Source organism: Merops nubicus, unplaced genomic scaffold, assembly GCF_000691845.1.
Source record: "Merops nubicus isolate BGI_N331 unplaced genomic scaffold, ASM69184v1 scaffold7695, whole genome shotgun sequence".
NCBI classification, from domain to species: Eukaryota; Metazoa; Chordata; class Aves; order Coraciiformes; family Meropidae; genus Merops; species Merops nubicus.
Genome location: NW_008610185.1, coordinates 27,616 through 49,640, shown reverse-complemented (window position 1 = coordinate 49,640; position 22,025 = coordinate 27,616). Strand labels below are relative to the sequence as shown.

Below are 22,025 nucleotides of genomic sequence, written 5' to 3'. Positions count from 1 at the left end.
GATCACAGCAGGAATGGGAGTCAGAAGGAGCTGCCTCTTTCAGAGACCAGTTCTGGCTTCACAAGGTGTGCTATGACCCAGGACTAACTGTAGGTCAGGCAAACAGAATCCTAACTCTGCAGGTTTTCCAACCCTAGCTGAATTCAGCACTTGAAGAAAACTGTGATCTGGCACCTATGAACCTCCCAGAATCAGCTGATCAGAGCAGCAATTCTGGGTGAATTTCTGAGGGCATTCTGAATGCAACTGGTGTTGAAAAAAAGTCAGTGATGGTATGGTAGAATGCCCCCTTTCTCTCCTAATCTGAATGATTATATCTGTTTTAGAGTGAGCTGCTTAAGGTGATCTTAGTAAAGATTCACAAAACATGTTCGCATGCTCTTCACCTGACATTCTCTGTAATTCTGTACAAAGTAATATATTCCTACCTGTTAAAAATGTATTTTTTAAGTTATAGTGGTTACTAAGGTGTGCTGAAAAATCCTGTTAGGTATTCAGAAAAGCCTTTTGCAATTAGAGGTCTTACATATTGTGATTGACATAGAATAATAGTTGAAAACCCTTGATGTTTTTGAGTAGTTAAAACATGATAAGAAAACACAAAGGCAAAAAAAATAATATAGAATTACCTTATTTTTCTTTTTTTTGTCTTTTAGAAAAGTAGAACAAGCTCACCAACAGCTTTATTTAAACCAGCTACACCAAATTTCTCTTTGAAGAGATCATCAAGATTATCACCTACCCTGCCATCAACTCAGAGCCCCCAAAGGGCTAATATTTCTAGCAGTAGAAAATGGTAAGTACAAAAGTCCCTTGTAGATCTTTCTGCACTCTGATAGACCTCAAATATTTTTGAAAGACGTGTAGATCTTTCCATTTTCATGAATACTTTAATACAATAATGTCCTTAGTGAAGCACAGTTATAGTACAGATGGCGTGTGTGAAGATTTCCTCCCTGGCTGATTAGTTTCTCGTTTGTTTGTGCCACAACACAGAAGGGTTTATTTCTCCAAACAGAAGTGTTTTACCCTCTTATGTAATAGTTGATATTCTCTACATAAGTTCATATTCTTTCAACCTGTCTCAAGCCCTCAAAGATACATTGCCTGTGATTTCCACACGGCCACATGGAAAAGCATTCTACTTTTTTTACATTTATTATAAATCTGAACTCCATGTACTTCTTCCTCTACCATTCACTATGTCATTCTATTTTTCTCATGTCCCTTCTTAGCTATTTATTTTATAAGCAGTCTTAGTTTTTTCTTAAATATATATTGAAAATTTTGTTTATTTGTGGATCCAGGCCAAAATCAGTAAGCAGAGACATGACTGATTGCTTAGCTTTGGATGTCACCAAAGTCTCAAAATACCAGGGTCACAGAAAGTATACCTATGCTGAGCTGCTCCTGGTAAGTACTGCTTGAAAATATAAGTTGTCTTGAATCATGGTTTAAAACACTTTATTTGTAGTATTAAAGAGGGAGTAGTTGATGATGGGGAGGAATTGATTTGATTACATGAATGTCAATGCCTTATGCAGAAGTATAATTAGAACATCAGCATTTTCTGTGTGGTATCTGTCACTTATCTGATAGGAAATCATGGCACATACAGAGGTTTATTTTCACTACAGAGTGTTCATCTTCTCCATGGTGACCACGTGTTCAGTAAGCTGTTATAGAAAACTCACTGGATAAATGCTTCAGTGGAATCATTGCCTAGGAAAGTATAGCAGACTTAGAGTGAAAATTGAATCTGCCCTAGAAAGTAATTAAAATAGCAAAATTTGTAAGAAGAAAATGCTTCACCTGTCCAATTCCTTTTTATTGCTTGTCTAATTCATTCTTTTCTTTGTTGAACTATTGCCTGCTAAGCAGGCCCTCAATCCAGCAAACCTCAGGAGAGACAGGCTGTAGAGAAGAGCCTTTTTTCAGTAACTGTTAAATTGCTGAGAAACTGAACATGTGAGATGTCAAGATCTGGCAATTTAAAATATATCCAAAACTTGTCACATTTGTGAAATGGTCTCAAAACAGCTTACTGTTTCATGGAGGTATTGATACTCATGGCCTCACAACTGAAAAAAACACCCCACATTACGGACTCTGAGCCTGTTTACATATGCATGGAGTTTGCTGGTCACTTGAGCACACAATTGATAGTATTCACATCAAAATTATACTTTATTACTTCACTACAAACATTTTACTTCTCTGTTATTTTTGACAGAAGGCTAGTCTTTGCATTTAGGGGACGTGCAGTTAGAAACTAATATTCAGGAAATGTTCACATCATGAACTTTTAGTTCATATGCAGTTTTTACACATCTTCATCTTGCTGAGGAAGGGATACACTATCTACTTACAGGGCTAGAATGGAACCTACAGTCAGAACCTCACAATATGCCATCACAAATATGATGCAAAGGGCAATGCAGGAATTCACAGTTTAAATTCATACTGGGGAGGCAGATCTTCCTACTCTGCTTTAGAAGTCTGGCTTTCTCCTGCCCTTTTCCATCCTTGTTACTGTTTGGAAAGAAGCTAGTTATTAGCTACCACACTCATCTGCTCTCACCTCAGCTCTCAGAGATGACAAGTAAGACAAAGTTTCTCTTCTGATCATCAAAAGCTAATTTACTACTTTGTAACCTTCTCTGGCTTCTCTTGAGCATGGTCAAAATGAATGTATTCTTCCTCAAACACTCCAGGAGACAGCCACATTAAAGAGCATGGATTTCTTCCCTCCTAAAATGCTCATGATTTTCTTGCTCATGTCAGTGGTGTAACCCTAAAAAACACATATTTTGTTCCATGTTAGTTAATTGTTTTGAGGCTTGACCAAATAACCACCTGTTAACTTATCTTAATTCAAACCTCAGTAGTCTGAGCTGAGACAACATTTGACAGCTAAGTGATATTGTTTGGTATCATTGGAATTCCCCAGATTCAGAACTGAAGTTAATGATAGAATTAAGGCCAGGTTTGTTTTCCTGTTTCAAGTATTGGGGAACCACCTAAGGGATGCTATGGTCATTTTGCTACTCTACATGCCTTCAGTTGTCAGACTTACTCCATTGGATATGAATATTTAGTGGGAGAATGGCATGGAGAGCTATGATCAATTGCATATGTTGTAGAAAATAGAGTCTAGTTTCTTGGGATGAGGATACTAATTGAACACACTGCATGGCCCTCCACTGCAATGTACTGACATTTGAAAATAACAAAAGCCTGTTATTCCTTGCTGTATAACTATATTTTATTTGTCCAGGGGAAAAGTGCTGCTGGCAGTGTTGTCTTAGGAGGATCAAGAATGGAAAGCATGCTGCAGTCTCTTTATTTGGAGAACAGAGCAGGCTACCACTTCACACACTTCTGTGAGAAGTCAGGGAATAAGGTACGAGCATTTTCCTACCCTGTGATAATTTAGTCCACAGCTGACTGAATGCCAAGTTATAGAGAGCAGCCAGACTGAAAAAAAAAAAAAATGGAGAAAGAAAGATTAATGACTGGATGAATTATTACTTGTGAGACTCCAATCCCTCAACAACAATAAACTGTTCATGTGTATATTCAAACTAATGACAGGTCTTAACCAAGCTGTCAGATCCTAACTGTCTTAACCTATTGTAAATCTGATTGTACCATCAGGGATAAAAGAAAGACTAATAATTTTTAAAACCTAGCCTTTAACTTGGCAGAAAAATTGAGGTCTTAACCCACAAAAACATTTTTTAAAAAGATGGAAAATCTGCTATGCTATTACTCATGATAATCTGCCTCCTTCTTACTTGTTAGGGTAGTGATGTCCAAACTCTCCAATGTTTTAAAAACGTCCTTCTGCTTCCACGAAGCTTCTTGGATTTCTGAGAAACGCAACACTATTTCTTCTCTGCAGTCAGCAGATCTGTCATTCATTGCTGGGTGTAAATGGAGGACTGGTTGGAACAAGTTGTGAATCTGAGTCAATGTTTAGTAGCTTTGCAGAAAAATTGAGTCTTCAGGGGAGGTTTGAATGCAATCAAGATGGACATCGGTTTCAGTGCTGGCACAACCCAGAATCCAGCAGCAGTAGCTAGAAATGCCTTTGGCTACCAGAGTGCAATGTTTCAAAAGATGAATACTTTCAGCTTAAAATGTTAAATGTGTTTAGATAGAAATCTAAATAAAAATAACTTATTTTTTCATCGGAGATAGGAATCACCCACACATCCTCCAGCCTTTGCAGGTGCCAGACTCCTCTGGAAATGGTTTCCTTAAGGTTTTGTCTGTAACTGTGGGGCCTATTTCACTCATATGCCAGGTATGGAAGGCTGCACTTCATGGAGCAAAGTTCCCTGCCCCTATATTTTTTGAAACACTTTCTTTATTGTCCAGTGATGGGGGTTTCAGGGCATTTTTAAGATCCAAACTCCACAAGCACAGGAATTAAAACAGCGGACGGGGGGAAAGATCTATACTCCTTCTTCTGAAACGTCTTTCGATGTTTGTTAGAATTTATGAGCCCAAGACTCTGTGACTCAGAAATGCACGTAATAAAAATGTAATGATAGTCCCAGTAACATATGTCAAGTGCACAATATTTAATTGTTTTGGTTATTGCTGCAAAATGCTATTTTACCATGACACAAGTTCTGCATGTCCATTATCAGCATTTCTTCTTTAGTACTGGCTTTATGCCACCGAAATGTGGTTACTCTTCAAATGTTAACTACAATGTTAACAATTTTACTGGCAAATTATGCAAAAAGGATACAATAAAAGATACAGTATCACAGTGATGATGCTATTAAGTATGCTGTCCTTCTGCCAGTATGCAACAAAATATTAAATCCATCTTAAATTGAGCTTGATTTATGATGACCCCAAGGAGCTAAATCATTACTTGCATTGGAGAGTTAACCTTTTACAAAGCTGTGATATTTTTAGGTAGCAAGAACTTACAATATTTTTCATTTCTAGTTGTGGAAGAACAGTGTGTACTTTTGGTTTGACCTACAAGCTTATCATCATCTTTTCTACCAAGAAACTCTTCATCCTTTTAAAATATGCAAGCAAGCTCAAGTAAGTTGTAAATAATGTGTTTTCCCTTCACAAATTCATTTGCTTAGTGTAAAGATTGAGAAGAAGATAGAAAGTTGAAAAGTTTCCAAATTTTGACAATCCACACCAATGTAAATCTGAGTTGTGGACAATAAAAGAAGCTCTTTGGTTTGTTTCCATGGAATTTCTTAATTTAAATGTTAAATGTGCATTATTTGATTTCTAGGCTCTGCCGGCTGTTCCCAGTTTAATCTATTGCACTCAGTTTATCTAATCTCCCCTTTGCTACTCTGTGTTGTATTTGGAAACTGTCTGCTTAGTGTTAATATCAAAGATAATATTTTTTCTAAATTGTACTGTGTGCTGTACCTTTTTTTCCATCTCCTGTGTGTGTTAGAATTGCAAATCTCACGGTCTGGATCTCAAATAATGACCTTAGTAATGAAAATGGATCTTTCAGTTGCCAGTCCTGTTTTTCTGATTGTCTGGGCATCATTATGTTGTTTTTGCAGTTGTCATCTGTCCTATTTGATCTTTAGACCCTCATCTGCTGTCAAGTGGAACTGATATTTCCTATAAATGAGCATTCTTAATTGACTACACACTTTAAGTCAGGCAATGAAACAAAAGCAAACTGTTTCGCCACAGGCCAAGGGTGCTGATGGCTGTCACCGACTGCCAAATAGTCTGATACTGCCAGGGAAGAGGGCTGCAGCACTGTAATATCATTAGAAGAACTCCAAGCAACTTTTAAAATCACTTTGTCAAACTTTGGTCCCTTTTTCTGCTGTAAACCTTGTGTAGGAGTATATCCTATCTGCATATTTCAACATATGCTGTAATAAAGCACAACTACTTCACGTGTCATTAGAACAAATATCTGTAGAGAGCAGTGGTGAATGATTTCTTTGTATGGCTTCTGTTACTGAGCATCTGGACTTCCTTGAATATGTCTTCTTTTCCTGCTTGGAGGTTTTACTGGGGCAAATGACAGAATCTTGCATATTTGTCCAGAATTCTCACCTAAATCAGTGTTATTTGTACAGAAACCCACTCCAGGAGGAGGCCAAGGCTCCCTCTCTCCTGTCACATGGTGGCTAACTTGAACAGCTACACATTTTAGTTGGTTTCCTCTGCAGTTCTACTTACAGCCTGAGGCTGAGGGCAACTGATTGGACCCCTACGACTGGCTGTCTCCCATATCTGCCCAGGCTCCTGTGTGGCTATAGAACCCGCTCACAACAGGCGTGCCAGTCAACCATCGCTCGACTGTGTCTTCATTTTCCCAAGCGTTTTGTTTCAGGCCAAATCTTAGGTTATGGTCCACGGTGGTTTTCAATTTGGTTTCATTTCACACCAGCTACACTCTTTTTGCAGTGGCTGCATGGCTGAAAATTAAGGCCCAGGTCTTCTTTACTTATCTTATTTCCAGTGCTGGCCTGGTGGTGACAGCAGAACATCGTACAATCAACATTACCAGGCAATTGCAGAGAGCTGCATACACATAGCCATTAAAGTAAATACATCAAAACGAAATATGTGAAACTGTTCCATTAGCATAACTAACAGCTGAAATGTAACATAACAAATCAACACATGTGCTGCAACATTTGGTATCATTCTCAAGCTTGCCTTTTAAGGCTGCACAAAAATTATTCTTGTTTTCATTGGAACATGATAAAGAGTCAAGCTGCATCCAATCTACAGGGTCTGCTTATGGAAGAGGTGTGTTCCCAAATTCTGCGCTTACCTTTGGCACAATAAGATAGTATTTCCAAGTACTCTTTAAGAGAATGTGGATCAGATTCGCACAACATAGTGTCATATAGATTTTACTGTTTGTTGCAGAAAGAGACATCGAATATCCTGTATATGCTCTGCCTGCTTCCTGTTGGAAACAAGAGCAAACCTGGATTGCTGTGTATCTGTTACTCAGTGTTTCATTTGTTAGGCATTTTTATCTCAGCTTTATGATAGAGTAAAGAAAATACAGTCTAAGGTGTGTATTCGTTCATCCAGGAGAAGAAATTGCAGTGAGAATGAAATCTGATGGATAAGAAAAACCAATGAGTAAGAGCACTGATAATCATCCAGGAACATATATGATTATTCAGTATAAACATACACAGAGAAGTGTAAAATAAATTGGGAAAGAAAAGCAGTAAAGAAATACATATGGTAGTTTTCAATTAAAAATTAGTCATTTAGAGTTAGAAAATTTAATACAGGTATGGGAAGCACAATATTTTAACACTAGAACCAAAAAGGCAGTTATCATTACTGTGAGCTTTTAGAATCAGACAATGGAAAGTGATGATGGGGGCTAAGCCAGTTTAGCCTTTCCATTTAAGACCAGACAGTGAATTGTATTCTTCCATCATATGATTCTGTCAAGCAGCTGCACAAGCTCCTCGTTTAGATCAGAGCAGTATCCACATCTTGGGCAGCCATAGAAAGCACTTGTACTTGAATCTTTTTTTGTGTTTCTTGCTACAGTCTAGTCATTCTGAGAATGCTTACCAAAGCCATCTCATCTGGAGATGAATTCACACCAAAAGCCAAGGCCTGAACAATCCCTGATTTGCAAAGTCATAAATGAGGGCAAAGTCTTAATCTTAATTTCCTAAGCATTTCATACTTCAGATTTGTGGCATGATAAGTAATTTCAAGATGCAGACTCTGACCAAATTTCCAGATAAGCTTTTGAGTTCAGCCACCACTTATTCTAACACATTTATAGGAAAATGCATGGCTGGCAGGTAGGAAAATTCTTTGTGTTTAACGAAAGGAACAAAATATGGAATAAATGAAGTATGTGGTGCACTTGATGACACATGCTTAAGATTTTTGTATGAATTAGACAACCTTTACATTAGTTTAATGTAATTTTTTCCTTTTTATCCTTTGGGAGATTGGCCAATACAAATAATTTCACTATTTCACTGAGATTCAGAAAATCACAAGACTTCCATGACATGGGTGTCAAGAGAGGTTATGAATATTTGTTTTTACAGGATACAATGTATTTTCACCCTATCTCTTGCTATTTTCAATGCCCCAGTGTTGAAGGCTGTGAAGAAACACACTTTTCCTCTTTTTTTTTGGCATGTGTAGAACTCTTTGCAGTTGGTTTTCCTGCAGTCTTTGAATTCAGATCAGTGCAGATCTACAGATGTGCCTGAACCCTCAGCAAAGGGTGCAGGGGTGAAAGTTCCTTCTCATTTCTCTTCTATCTATCTGCAAGTGCATGCATTCACTTTGTCACTTTGTAATGCTGTCTTTTTACTTAGTGGGTCAAATCCCATAGCAATGGATTCTTACAAAAATTTAAGCAAAAAGATGGCATCTTCCCGAAGCCTCAGACACTGTAAACCTGCATCCTTCAAAAGTGAAGAGGCCATTTTTTTTTTTTTTTTCCCCCCTTTTCTCTTCTCTCAGCACACAGAGTCTGGTTTATTGAGCTTGGAAAAGTGCACTCATAACTATCTTAAACACCTCTAAATTTGTGCTTTTACATGTATTACCACCCCTAACTGTCATTTCTGGGAAAAAAAAAAAAAAAAGTCTGGTTTTATTGTGCTTCAGTTTTACATGTGAAATTATGCAGGGCTAGGAGCAGTTCTGCAGGCAGAGCAGCCTGCGAAGGCAGTCCCTATCATGGCAATATATTGTGACAATGTATGTGAACAGATTTTCCATGGTTTTTGGACAAAGATTCCTTAGTCTGGGCAATTTCCGACTCTGTAGGCTGATATTATTTGTTGGCTCTAAAGAAGAGTAGCAAATATGCTCAACCTGTTTTCATACAAAATCACAAGTGAAGGAAGCGTTCTGTCCAGGAAACTTGTGGAGTGTTTGGTTTGCTTTTATTCTTAAAACTACACTAGAAATGATCAGCCATTTAAAGAACCAGGTTAAATGTTAAATGTTAAGTGTTAAAATATTGAGGACCTATTTTGGACCATTTTCACCAATTAACAGATCTCTTGTGTGGTTTTATGAGTCATAACAGGTGAAGCAATTTAGCCTTAATGATGAATAAAATAGTTAAAAAGCCTATTTTTAAAGATACCACATCTTTATGACATTGGATGGGTCCCTTTTAATTTGGCTGGTTTATATGTAGAATGTCTTGGATCAGACTAGATAGAATATGATGTAACCGAAACTTTACTAGTGTGAGGGTTCTTGAAAATAACTTCCAACTTTTGAAATCACTATCTAATTAATGCTGTCTCTGTTGAATTTAAATTTATTTGGGGGCTTAATGAAGGGCATGATTTAGGATAAATGTAGTCTTGTTTTTCAGCTAGGATTCTTCCTGTGGATGTAATTTCTTTAACTTACTCTTACACCTGGGGGTCTTTATTGCACTGACAACATGGGCCACAATAGGCACAAGCCATCTTTGTTTTCATGGATCAGATCTTTGTAAAATGGGGGTGCAATCCTGCATAGACAGCTGATATGCCAATCATAACAAGTTGGAACTGGGGGATGGATATCAGTCATTGTGGCCCTGTATTCCCCAGTGGCCTGATACCACGAGAGTCTAAAGGGTCTGTTTGAAACAGTTAAGGTCCAAAATAATGAGGACGTAGTCTGGTACTGTTGCTGTTTGAAAGAAAGAGTCTAATAAATCAATTTCATTTAAAACAAACAGAAGCATCATTCGTTAATGTATTCAAACATTCTCCCACTCTCCTAGAAATCTAAACATAACAGTGTTTTATTACTGCTCGAACACATAGTAAATGTATTATTTTCTTCTCTGCTGCTTTGTACATCTGCTAGTTACAGCTGGATTTTAGCAACATAAGGAAAATGACACTTATCAGGTTCAACAATTCTTCACTGTCAAAATACTGATAATAAATAGTAAAGATGGGCTCCTCAGTGCCATCCTAGAGAGAAATTCTGATTTATGCTACTTATCTGATCCTCTGACCATGTGTTTGAGAATGTTAGACTTTAACAATATGAAGAAAAGAAAACATTTGTAAGTATATTAAATTTATTACAGCCGCATCTTTTTTCACTTGAGTTCCTAGCTGCAGTCATGATGTGTTAGAAAGATATTCTGAAATATCTTCTTCCAAGAAAGTGTTTTTCTCTGAGTTTTAAATGTTCTTTTTTATAGCAATTTATGAAACATTTAAAAAAAAAAAAACAAAACAAGAATTTGACTTAAGGGAATATTTTTTGAGAAAAAAATAATTTAAAATAATAATAAAAAAAATTACTCCATGCTTCAAGAATGAGCTGCTAGTGAAACGGAAACATTCTTCAGGTTCAGCTTTCTTCTGTTCATACATGTTGAATAGCAAACTCCGTGTGCTTCATAAAAAAATCAAATTGTAATCCTTGTTTTGGTAAGGATTCAGACCTCAGCTGTGCAGTGGATCCTGTTAAGGATCCTGTACCATAATGGATTCTCAGTGTCAAAGAACTGTGCAAGAGAATCTTGCACAGAATGAAATCTGATATTATTTCATCAGTTTTAACCTTAAATTTACAAAACCCTATCCATTCAGAAGTAAGACTCCTTCACAAGTTAGCCCAGCACATATTCAGCAAGACAACAAAGCAACTTAACGACAAGTGCAGTTGCTGTAATGATTGTCTTTATGTGAACCTAACTAAGAATCAGCCAAATATTTCCAAGCAAAAATTACATTAAGCATTTGTGATCTAACCATTTTAACAATAAGGTGTAAAAATCGCAGGGAGTTCAGTTGCCGCAAGAACTGAATTTTGCACAAAATAACAATATTGGTAAAAACAAGGCAAGTGTAATTAGATATACATTCAGAATATACAGCAGGGCAGTGGGGGACAAATATGCATTAATTGTCCCCTTCAGTGGGCTGTGATCATTGGAATGGATTATGACCAAGAAACGGTTTTCTTTTGTTTTATTGTAGTTCCTTTATGCAACCTACATTGCCCCATCTGCCAGTATGGACATCGGACTTCATCAGAGTAAGAAAAACATGATGTATCAGAAAATTGACCCAGCTTTTGAGGATCTTTTTGACCCAGCAGAAGAACATATTCTCACTGTTCTGCTAGAACCCTGGACAAAGATGGTGAAAGCAGACAAATATACTTACGGAAAGGTAAGCGTTCTGGATGACACCCTGAAAAATTGTTCCCTCAGGAAAGAAAGTTACAAGGGCCTTCATGTGCAACCCTGTTACATTTATAGGAAAGGTGAAGTATTATGGGATGTTTTGTTTACCCACTCCTTTCTATGCTGATGCATGGAGCAGGCTGAGCTTCCTATGGAAAGCAGACTTCCTATCCAGAAGGAAATGCACCTCTTGGTCTATGAATTTGGGAGGAATGCACCTTACTATGGCAATATTTCTCTTTCCTCTCAGGAAGTGTCATCTTTCTGCAATCTTATTGTTGACCAAAAGTAATTTCATTATGATGGATTGCCTGCAAACCTTTATGTTTTTACTGATAAGCACAAAATAAGCTGTGTTTCTAGAGTGTCAGTACAGTGATGCTAGGTCCATATTAACTGTATTAAGTATTTCTTAGTGTTTAGAATTAAAGTACAGTTACTGCTTTGCATATGAGGATATGTGATATGGTGATCCAGATGTATTTGCTCCAGACACTTTCCAGATGGCTGTCCTGCTGTGTGTGGTGTAAGGGGCTAAGTGTGCCCTGCAGTCTTCCTGAAGTAGGTGGCTCAGTGGTGTACCCGGTTCCAATCCCAGAAAGCCTCTGAAGGCTTGAACTCAGCAAGCTGATGCAGGTCAGAGGGGAGGGCTACCATCCTGACTGCTTTCGATAAATAAGAACAAGAAATGGCAGAGGCAGTGGTGGATCGTAGAATCGTAGAATGGTTTGGATTGGAAGGAACATTAAAGATCAGATAGTTCAAACTCCCCTGCCATGGGCAGGGACACCTCCCACTATATCAGGTTGTGCAAGGCCTCATCCATCCTGGTCTTGAACACATCCATTGTGGGGGCATCCATAGCTTCCCTGGGCAACCTGTTCCAGTGTGTTACCACCCTGGTAGTGAAGAACTGCTTCCTAATTTCTGATCTACCCTCTTCCAGTATAAAGCCATTACTCCTTATCCTGTCACTACAAGCCTCCCCTTGTAAGAAGTCCCTCTCCAGCTTTCTTGTAGGCCCCCTTCAGATATTGGAAGGCTGCAACAGAGAATCGGGAGTTGGAGGGCAGGAAGTTTGTCTGTTTGTTTGTTTTTTTCTCCACTATGAACTTAGATGGAGCATCTCCGTTTTTACAGGAAACATCATTGCTCTACCACTGATATTTCTGTCAGAATGTAATAAGAACTTGCATTCATTGCTCCTTGCAAAACATTTTGAAATCCTTCTGTGGAAGTATTGTAGTACACTGTATTTTTGTTACTATATTGTGCATGCCGTGTATGAACAACTAGAAGATCAGACACCTAAAATCACAGTTGAGAATGGTCTGCTAAGCCTATTAGGTGGTGCCAGTATTAAACATTTAAGAATAAAGTGTAAGAACAGAAAGAAACCCATACAGCAGAAACTGTCCGCTTCAGCACTTTGCACCTGAGGAAGTTCATGAAGCAAAGGTCTTATCCACATTTTTGTGTTTAATAATCTTTGATGGTTTTTTTTTTCCTCTGGTTGGTCTATATAAATGTGTCTTCAGTAATTTTCTGACTTCAGCCTCACAGTGGTAATGGGTTCTATGGTTTAATTATACCATAAGTGAGAAAAATGCTTACCCTGGTTTGTTTGCAAACCCCTCCCTGATAATTTCACTTGGTGCTCTAGTTTTGATATGTCATGAGGAACAGGGAACAATTGTTACTTGTCTTATTCTCAATGTTATGTTTTTACATGTTCCTGTTGTATCCCGCTCCAATTACATCTCTTTGAAACCAAAGAATCATAGACTATTTGACCTTTTTCCCTTACAGAAGGTGTTCAATACCTTTGTTACACCTATCACCCTCATCTGTATCCATTATTTTATAGTCTGTTGATGAGATGCAAGCACTACTCAATATCAGGATGCAGTAAGGATTATTCAGTAGCAGAATCACATTTTCTGTTTTGCTTTTTGTTCCTTTCCTAATTGTTCCTATGATTCTAATTGCCTTTTGCTCCTGGTGAACTTTGGGTGGATGTGCAAAATGTAAGCTAACAGCCATCTGCAATGATGCCATGATCTCTCTACTAAGTAATGACAGCTAATGGAAAGCCCTAATTTGGAGCTCACTGGAATGACTTAATGTTTATTGTCACTGAATTCAGCTGTCCTGTTATCATCCAAATGCTAAAGTGTCCTAAATTCCTGCAGCTCTTCACAGTCAATTTAATATTTCGCTCTGTGGAATATTTGTGCAAACTTTGTTGTCTTCTCACTCACCTCCTTTTCCAGATAATTTCTGAATTTAAAAGAAACAACTGTAGTGCAGATCGCTGTGAGACTCTAATAGAACCCCACCCCACAATGAAAGAGTTTTTTTTTTATTTCTTTTTTTTTTTTTTTATTTTCTAACTTGTAATTAATTCACAAGGGGACTTTCTCTCACATCCTGTGATAACTAAATTTCCTTAAGAAACTTTGAAAGTCTGAACACTGAAAAAAACTTGTAAGATGAAATATACTAATCCAAACACATCTGCAAAATATTCTCTTCACTTTTATATTTCTAAGCTTCCGGATAATTTTTTTTTTGCTAAGCTATTTTTCTAAACTATTTCAGCTATAATTGCTTGTGATCTGCTGAACACTATGTAACTGATTAATGCTTTCATTAATCTGAAATTTTATGTACTTTCTGTTGGACTAGTTTTACAGTCTTTTGCAAATTTATATTTTTCCATGTGTTATTATCAATACTAATTGTCTAGTATCTATTGCCAGTCCTCCCTGAGTCAAGTCATCAACTCAGATGAGTATTGTTATACCTAATTTTTGTGTAAAATGGACCTTGCTTTCGAGCACTCTCTGAATACACTGTTTTCACTGCTTCTGGCAATTGAAGAATTCCTCCAAAGTAAGAACTGAAAATACAGACTTTTGCTCTAAGTTAATGCATGTGTCAGTTTATGCTTCCTTAAGTTAACTGAGGGAAAGTCTATTGTGCTTTCAGTTTAGATGATACTTTGTTTTGAAAGTGTAGTTACACGCAAACTTCTCAGTGCCCTAATAACATGAACATCTTAATCGGAGCATAAAAACTCAGAACTAAATCCTATTAAGTGCACAATACACGCGTTTGTGAAGAGTTACACAGACATAAATGACCTGTTCTAGGAGGCACTCGAGTCCTTTGTACTAGGCGCAGGCTGATGCTTAGGCACACTCCTTCCCAGCTCAAAGACAAGGTCTGCTTTGTATTCTGTTCAGTCCCTGGCTCTACTCTTCCCCTTTGTTCTACCATACAGCGGGATATGTTTGGCCCATAATGAAACAAGGTATTTTATCAAGAATTAGGTGAGTCCAAAATCGTTTATTTGGGACACAGTCAGTATGTATCTATATTTTTATCTTTAAACAAAACATGAAAACAGGAGAGTTTTATTGTTTACTCTCATCCTGCCTCTATCTGCTTTCCGTTTAAACTTTATGAAAAATGTTCTGAATTATTTTTCTGTTTACTTTTATATTACGTTTTCTTTTAAAGAAAATACCCAAAAGCACTTTACAAGAGTGGAATAGAGTTACACAGAGCCTGAAGGCATTCAGACAACACGGTGATTAGTGTGGGATTCACATTTAGACAAAAGTGTAATGAATATTAATCTAAACCCTCTCTTTCCCCTCTTGCACATAAACTCTTGTACAGCAACATCATAACATTCTAATCTTTGTAATGGACATGCTAATTGGTATAACACATTGGCTTAATTTTGCTAAATATCCTAAAACCTGCATTTGAATGGTTTAGTCAGCTGAGAGGCTCACCAAACTATTCCTTAGGCAACTACCGACTGTTTGCACATAACATGGAGAACTGCTCTAGTTACATACATAAGGCTTCTTATTAAGGCAAAATACGTCAATACTGTGTGTGTTCTAATCATGTACAATTTATTATTTTAAAGCATTATCTGCTATTAAGCTAAGGAAAGGAACAAGACTGAAGGAATGAAAGCTTTCACCTTCGTTGTTTAGATATTGCAGCATCTTTCTTGTCTTTAAATTTTCATTTCTGGATATCTGTGGCACTTTACCTTTTTGATGTTGCTCACTGAGAGTCATAGTTTTAACACCTGTTTTTCTGCTTCTCAGTGGTACTTTGACATAGAATTTGCTGGTATAGGTAATCAGGTAAGTCTGACAAAATATACACAATATAATATACAAAATAACAATAGACACAACATAATTTTACAATTTTTTAAATGCAAATTTCTTCCCCTAAAGCTATAGCTAGGCTGTTTAGTGGTGTTCTGTAGAAATCTCCATGTGATCCTACGCAGACCTGAAAATTTTGTTCTACCAGAGCTTTTAACTGAATTGTTTGTCACACGGATGTGACTTCTAGTGTCTTCTAAACATCAGTCTCATTACTGGCAAACAAATTCTTCTCTATCCACTGTCACTGGCACAGTGCCCATCCAGTTCTCTATATTTCTATAATGTGTACTGTAGGGATGACATAAGATATTATTTTTATTAGGTGGAGTTGGTGGAAGAAACTCGACAGCTGGACTCCATGTACTTTAAAAAGCTCCAGGCTTTGCATCAAGAGAGTGCTTCCAAGAAGGATGAGGTAAGACAAGTACCTATTAATAAAAACAAACTCTTTTTCTATCAGAGAGGGTTAACACTTTGAGTATCCTCAATGAAAGACCGACTTCATGCCAATTTGGAGAAGCAAGTAGTCCAATTCCTACCATTCATTTTGGGGAATGATTGACAGCCAATGTGTTAAATACAAATACAGGTCTTCTGTCAGTTACATCGACATCAGATCACTGTATGATTGGAGCCAATGAGACAGCTTCCACTAAAGTCTTTGGAATGTACTTTGGATCCTTAATCTTAAGTAAATACCTCAATTTCAAGCAAATTACAGGTATATACTGGTTTATTTGATTATGGAATGTGCACACACTGGTATGTTTAAAGCAAACATAAAACTAAAGCTGATTAAGAGCTGGAGACTCAGTTTATTTTCTCAGCAGTCAAAAAGCTGTTCTACAGAGACAGAAGGTATCTAATGCAATGATTATTAGACTGAGCAAAATATAGAGATGAAAAAATCAGTTATGCAGGTGAAATAATTTCTTCCCTTAGAGTACTGTTGCTGACACTGGTCTGACATCCTGCCCTGATGCTCTCAAAGAAGAACAGCACTTGCATCAAGTTCCCAAAAAATTGGCAGGTCCTAATCTATCTGACCTGATCCACGACAAAGAGAAATTAGAACAGTTCTGGGCTTTTCTTTATGACCATTCTGCTGGGTATGTTTCTTTGTTATTATTATTATTTTACTCATTTCTAAGTTCAGAAGAAATCTTTGCTGGGGATCTTGGCTCTATAAGTGTTCACAGATTTTAGTCTTTTTTAGAAATGTGTTTGTATATTTACGAAATGCACATGCCTGTTACTCAGACAACTGAATTCTCTTAACTTTTTGGGGGTAAAAACTCTATCCTAACATGTCTGTATTACAGTTCTTCTTTCAGTTTCTGCTTTGATTAGTGGCAAACCCCTGAGTAGAGCGATTAGGCTATAATGAGTAAAAACTTTGCTTTCTTCATGCAGATTCAATTTAGTACATTTTAAAAACTAAAGCTGGATGTTATGAAAAAGTTCTAATAGAAGACAGCCATGTTATTCTCACACTGTGAGAGCAAACCCAGTTTTATGTTTGCACTGATCTGAACAAAATTAAGTACCAGCTCATAGCACAGTTTATGCAGAGTTTTTGAAAAAGCGAGTCCATTTGTTTAAAAATGAAGATCTAAACAGAAGCTCTAGCAGAACTAAATGTGAGTTTGCCACCTTTTTTTTTTCTTTTCCTCCCTTCCTCTTTCTTTTCTTTCTTTTTTCCCAAGCCCCGCACAAATCTCTATCCTGTTTTAGGAAAAGGCAGATAGATACACTTCTTAAGTTACTGCTAGCAAGTCCTTAAACTGTCACTTCCTTCCTTTAACCTGGGTTCCCATGAGCTGATGCTTTGCATGTTGCCTATTTCCTCTAGTCAAGCACTGCTATCACTTTAGGTTGGATATTGGTCAGCTTTTTCAAATATGTCCTGAGACAGACATTTAGCAAAGGATTCTCCTGGCCAATGTCATCACTTCTGCTTATTATCATAAGTTCCCTTTGTAGTCAGGGAGAGAAATACTTCTGTACACAATTGCTCTAATTCTGAAGATAACATCGGATGAATCATTCTTAAAGATGGGCATTTCTGCTCCCTGACTACAAAAAGACTGTAAGTAATGAGTTCAGGTGAAGATTCTTATGACTCTTCTGAGTTAGTTGTGGTCTCCAAACCTTTTTGATTGTGCACCCCATTAGTAAAAAAAATTTGAGCATGCACCCCTCACTATGTATATATTTATTTTTTTAAAAATTATATACATGTGCTACTGAAGTTCTAACATTTCCTTCCTGTCCTCCAATGAATCATCTCACACAGTCCCTGGGGTGCTCATACCCTGCTTTGGAGACCACTGACCTAGAGTTCCTCTCTAACTGAGGAAATAGTAGGAATCACCAGAGGACAGGTCACTGGCTAGGATGGGATCCTGGACAGATATGATGGACCTGTGATTTCTTGCCTCTCTGTTAATCACAGACAGGTCCCAGTCTGAAGTGACAGATCCAGGAAGAGAAATATTTAATTTCTGGTGAAATTTTCTTTTGTTAGAACTCATAACAAAGAGAAAAAAATTTAAAATCTCTCCAAATGGTGTTTTAGATTTGGGACCAGACCTCATAACTGAAGTCCAGCTGTCATGCTACAGTAAAGATGCTTAATGGTACTATAAGCTGAAGGGATCCTAGAAATAAAGCAGTCTGGAAAATTTCAGCAAAACCCAACAAATATGTCATTGGCCTCTTCATCAAAATTTATGGTTCTGTTATTGCCCAATTGTAAATGATCCAAGTTTCAGGAAGGGTAGGCTGCTGAATACCTGGGCATAAATTCTGGTGAGAAACAAAAAAAAAATTCTATTAATTAATATTTTGTTAAATATCTAGGCTATATTCACGAAATTGCAGGACAATTTTCATTACTTTGGGTTAGTAGGTTACCGGCTGTTAGTCTTGCCAGACTGACTGACTATGCATATAGTCCTGATCCACTGAAAGGAAAGAGTATGAATAGATAAGCCACCACTGTAAACAGTTTAACCTAACATACTTTCAGATTATATATTTTGCTCTCAAAATTAGATGGACATATGTGATTGGTTGTCATAGGTAAATGCCAAGGAGTAACCATAAACGGCAGTAACTTGGATTGCTTGCATTTGAGTGAACTTATTCACGTTGTGATGAACTAGCAAATGAAAGAATTTCACTCTCAATATAACTTCGGTCTGCAAGGGTCTCAAAAGACTTTTGAAGGGGGGACATCTGGTCTTAAATCAGTCAGATGCTTTTGAAAGCGTTACTCATAGATTAATGCTTCAACAAAGCCAGTTATGAACTGAATGGAAAAGTGAAACAGATTTGTCTGGATTTAATGTTTCATATTTTCTGGTGCAAATACAGTGAATGTCCTCATTAAAACTCTCACAAAACTTCTACTGTTCTATTCTACTAAGAAGATACTATTGGAAAACAGTCACATAAATGAAACTGAAATTGTAGATATGTCACGTATTCTGTACTCTGTTTTAAAGAACAAAACCAATATACATTCCATTAAAACACATTTAAATCTATAACATACACTCAAATGATTATGAGCAATATTTAGGTCAAGAACTGCATACGGAGATTTTTTGTCACTTACTGTGAATAATGAAATAAGTAGCAGAATCAGTAATTTATGAAAAGGCAGCTCACAAAAAGCCCTAGAAACAACATTTATCATAAATTGGTTTTGTCTGCTTGATTGTGGGCTGACTTAAGCTCTAGCACTTCAAATGGGATAGGAAGGGAGTGATTCTTGGGACTGACATTCCCAGCTGTCATCCCTCCTCCTTTCTCAGGCAATACGAGGAGGAGGCAGAACAGGGGGTGTTGACTCGTCTCTCAGGGGCTCACAGCCTGCTGTACTGCTTCAAATTCTCATCTGTTTCATTTTTCATTCTCTCTGTGAGCTCTGCATTGTGGCTCTGGTACACAGTCCCTGCTAGATTTAGCAGCAGTGCACAGAGGAGGTTAATCCTTTCAGGGTACCACAGAAGGGACCCTAAATGAGATCTCTAAGATGTGTGTTTGATCTGCCTGTTCAGCAAGTGCCATGGTCTCACCAGATGGTACTAGCAAAGAAAAAAATGACATAAAATTTCAGTCCAATCTGACCTGGTATTTAGGACTTGAACACTTTGGTGGCTTGTGGTTAAACTAATAACTCCCTAGAATGTTGATTAAATTAACTCAATATTGGAATAACATTCTGTTTAAATCTTTTTTGTAGCATGGATCTCATGTGCTGGCTAGATATTGAACAGTTCAGAAAGATACTTCACAAGGATAAAGAAATAAGGGAGAAAAAATCTAAGGACATTAAAAACAAGTACTTAAACAAAAAATACTTCTTTGGACCAAACAGCCCAGCTACCAAAAAGCAACAAGAACAGGTACTGGTTACAAACCATTCATAAAGAATGATCTCACTCAATATGAGTGAGATAAAAGTCTATAAGCAGCCCTATTCCAGCTTTTCCCCAAGCTATCTCCTTAAATCTTGTCTATATTTTTGACCAGAAATCTAGTTCTGTTCTGGTCATGGGGATCCCCTCCTTCCTGTTCAGGCCTTTCCTCCCTCATCTTCACAGAAGATTCTAAGATCTCTCTTAGACCCCGATCTGAGGCCACAGCCAGAGCATGCACAGCACAGCTCATAAAAAGTGTAAAAAAGGCTTTCAGGCAGAGTGACTTGTTCCAGCTTTCTGTTTTAGTATGTCAGTAAAGCCACAGACAGCAAGTCTGAGCTGTGGTACTCCGATACATCTTGGTACTTAGGAAATTTACTTGGTCAAGCTGGGGTGTTATTTGCTGGAGTCTGTGTTCTGTTATAGGTAGGGACAAATGTAATCTGTTCCCTTTTATGAAAAGTACATGTGAGCCTTGGGTAAGCATGCATTAAATGCTTTGCTTACAGTTAAGCTCATACTTTGCTAAATCAAGGATGTAGAGAGATAAAGGACTTTTGATATACACAGAAGTTTATGTCATGTGTTATTGTATTTGGATTGCTTAGCTAATGCACTCAGGTGGAGGATGGGGACAAATCCTTCGTGATCGACTTTCAGCAGCGGCTCTGCTAGATATTCAGCAATGCGTCCAGAGGAGATTAGAAAAACAATGGCTGCCATTGTTCCTGGCAGATGAACACCATGGGGTGGAGGGACAAAAAAAGGTAACTTCTTAACAACAGCGACACATCTAGGTACTGTTTTTTGTTTGGCTAATAATCTACCACTAGGATAAAAAGGTTTGGAGGAAAAGCAGCCCACAACTCACATTCAGATTACATTGAAAGAGATTCTGTAGCATGTACAGGTTGAAGCATTTAGCATGATAAATGTGAAGGCAGTTCCTTGGAAGACAGTCTAGCTGACAGTATTGTTAGATCCTAAATCTGAAGGCGCTGGTGTCAGCTCTGCTGCCAGCTGGGTTTCCAGGCAAACAAACTAATCTTTGCTGTAGTGCCGCACTGCCTATATGCCATTTTGCCCTAGCCATACACCTGCATACAGAAGAAATGCTGCTTTGTGTAAAGGATTTGCCTAAGGGGACAAGAACATGCAAAATGAGTGGGCTTCCCATGCTATATTCTCTCTCTCTCATGCTGTCTGTATTCTCCCATCTGGAGCTGCAGTGCCTGTAGAAATGACTTCAGGACTTGTGAAATTCTGCTGAGTGGGGAGGTTGACTGCTACAAGCCTTGTTCCAATTGGTTATTTAAGGAAGTTGCCAGAAAACTGGGAATGAGGAGCCTTTCACTCCTGCTGGCTCATTAGAAAGACTGAGGAATGGGCAGAGCTAACATCTGCCTTTCATGAGAGTGCCTCTGTGGCTAGGATCTGTGTAGGGAGATTACCCTGCTGGTGACAGATGCAAAAAGACTGGGGTTTTTGCACTTCCACAAAAGCTCTGGAATGCAAATGTCACAGCAGAAGGAAACTTGACAGTTCCACCAACCAGACACATATGAACACTGCACTGATTCATAAAACTTTTTTTCTATCATCTTTTTAACATCAAGAATGTTGTTAGAAATGCATATGAGCTGGATCCTTTTCATTGATTCAGAGCACTAAGGAATATGAAAAGTGTAGATTCTGGTAAGACCAGTTGTAATTTTAATAACGATTATGTTAAATACAGCAAAATTTCCCAGCCCTCTGCCCTTTCTGGCTGAACTCTGCCTCTTTTACAAGTCCTGGCACAAGACCATGCAATAAGGCTAATCTGCTGTCATGGTTTAACTATAGCCAGCAACTAAGCACCCCACAGCTGCTTGCTCATTCATTGCTGGTGGGATGGGGAAGAAAATCAGAAGGGTAAAAGTGAGAAAATTTGTGGGTTGAGATCATAGAATCATTTTGGTTGGAGGAGACTTTTAAGATCATCAGGTCCAGCTGTCAACCCAGTGGTGCCAGGTCACCACTAAATTATGTCCCTAAGCACCACATCTACATGTCTTTTAAATGCCTCCAGGGATGGTGCCTCCACCACTTCCCTGGGCAGCATGTTACAGAATCAGAGAATGTTAGGGGTTGCAAGGGACCTCTGGAGATCATCTAGTCTAACGTCCCTTCCAAAGCAGGACCAGCTAGGGCAGGCCACACAGGATTGCA

The 22,025-nt window shown here is 37.9% G+C and overlaps 1 protein-coding gene across 1 annotated transcript in view; it reads left to right on the top strand.

The window, feature by feature from the left end:
- RGS22 (regulator of G-protein signaling 22) overlaps positions 1 to 22,025 on the top strand; it is a gene marked incomplete at its 3' end in the record, with an annotated part of 61,410 nt that overhangs the window by 25,147 nt on the left and 14,238 nt on the right. The window contains exons 12-18 of the mRNA XM_008940821.1: positions 3,278 to 3,403; positions 4,969 to 5,070; positions 10,974 to 11,168; positions 15,707 to 15,799; positions 16,327 to 16,493; positions 19,637 to 19,799; positions 20,423 to 20,581. Of these exons, the coding sequence (XP_008939069.1) occupies positions 3,278 to 3,403; positions 4,969 to 5,070; positions 10,974 to 11,168; positions 15,707 to 15,799; positions 16,327 to 16,493; positions 19,637 to 19,799; positions 20,423 to 20,581 (1,005 nt within the window). The remainder of the gene's footprint in view (positions 1 to 3,277; positions 3,404 to 4,968; positions 5,071 to 10,973; positions 11,169 to 15,706; positions 15,800 to 16,326; positions 16,494 to 19,636; positions 19,800 to 20,422; positions 20,582 to 22,025) is intronic.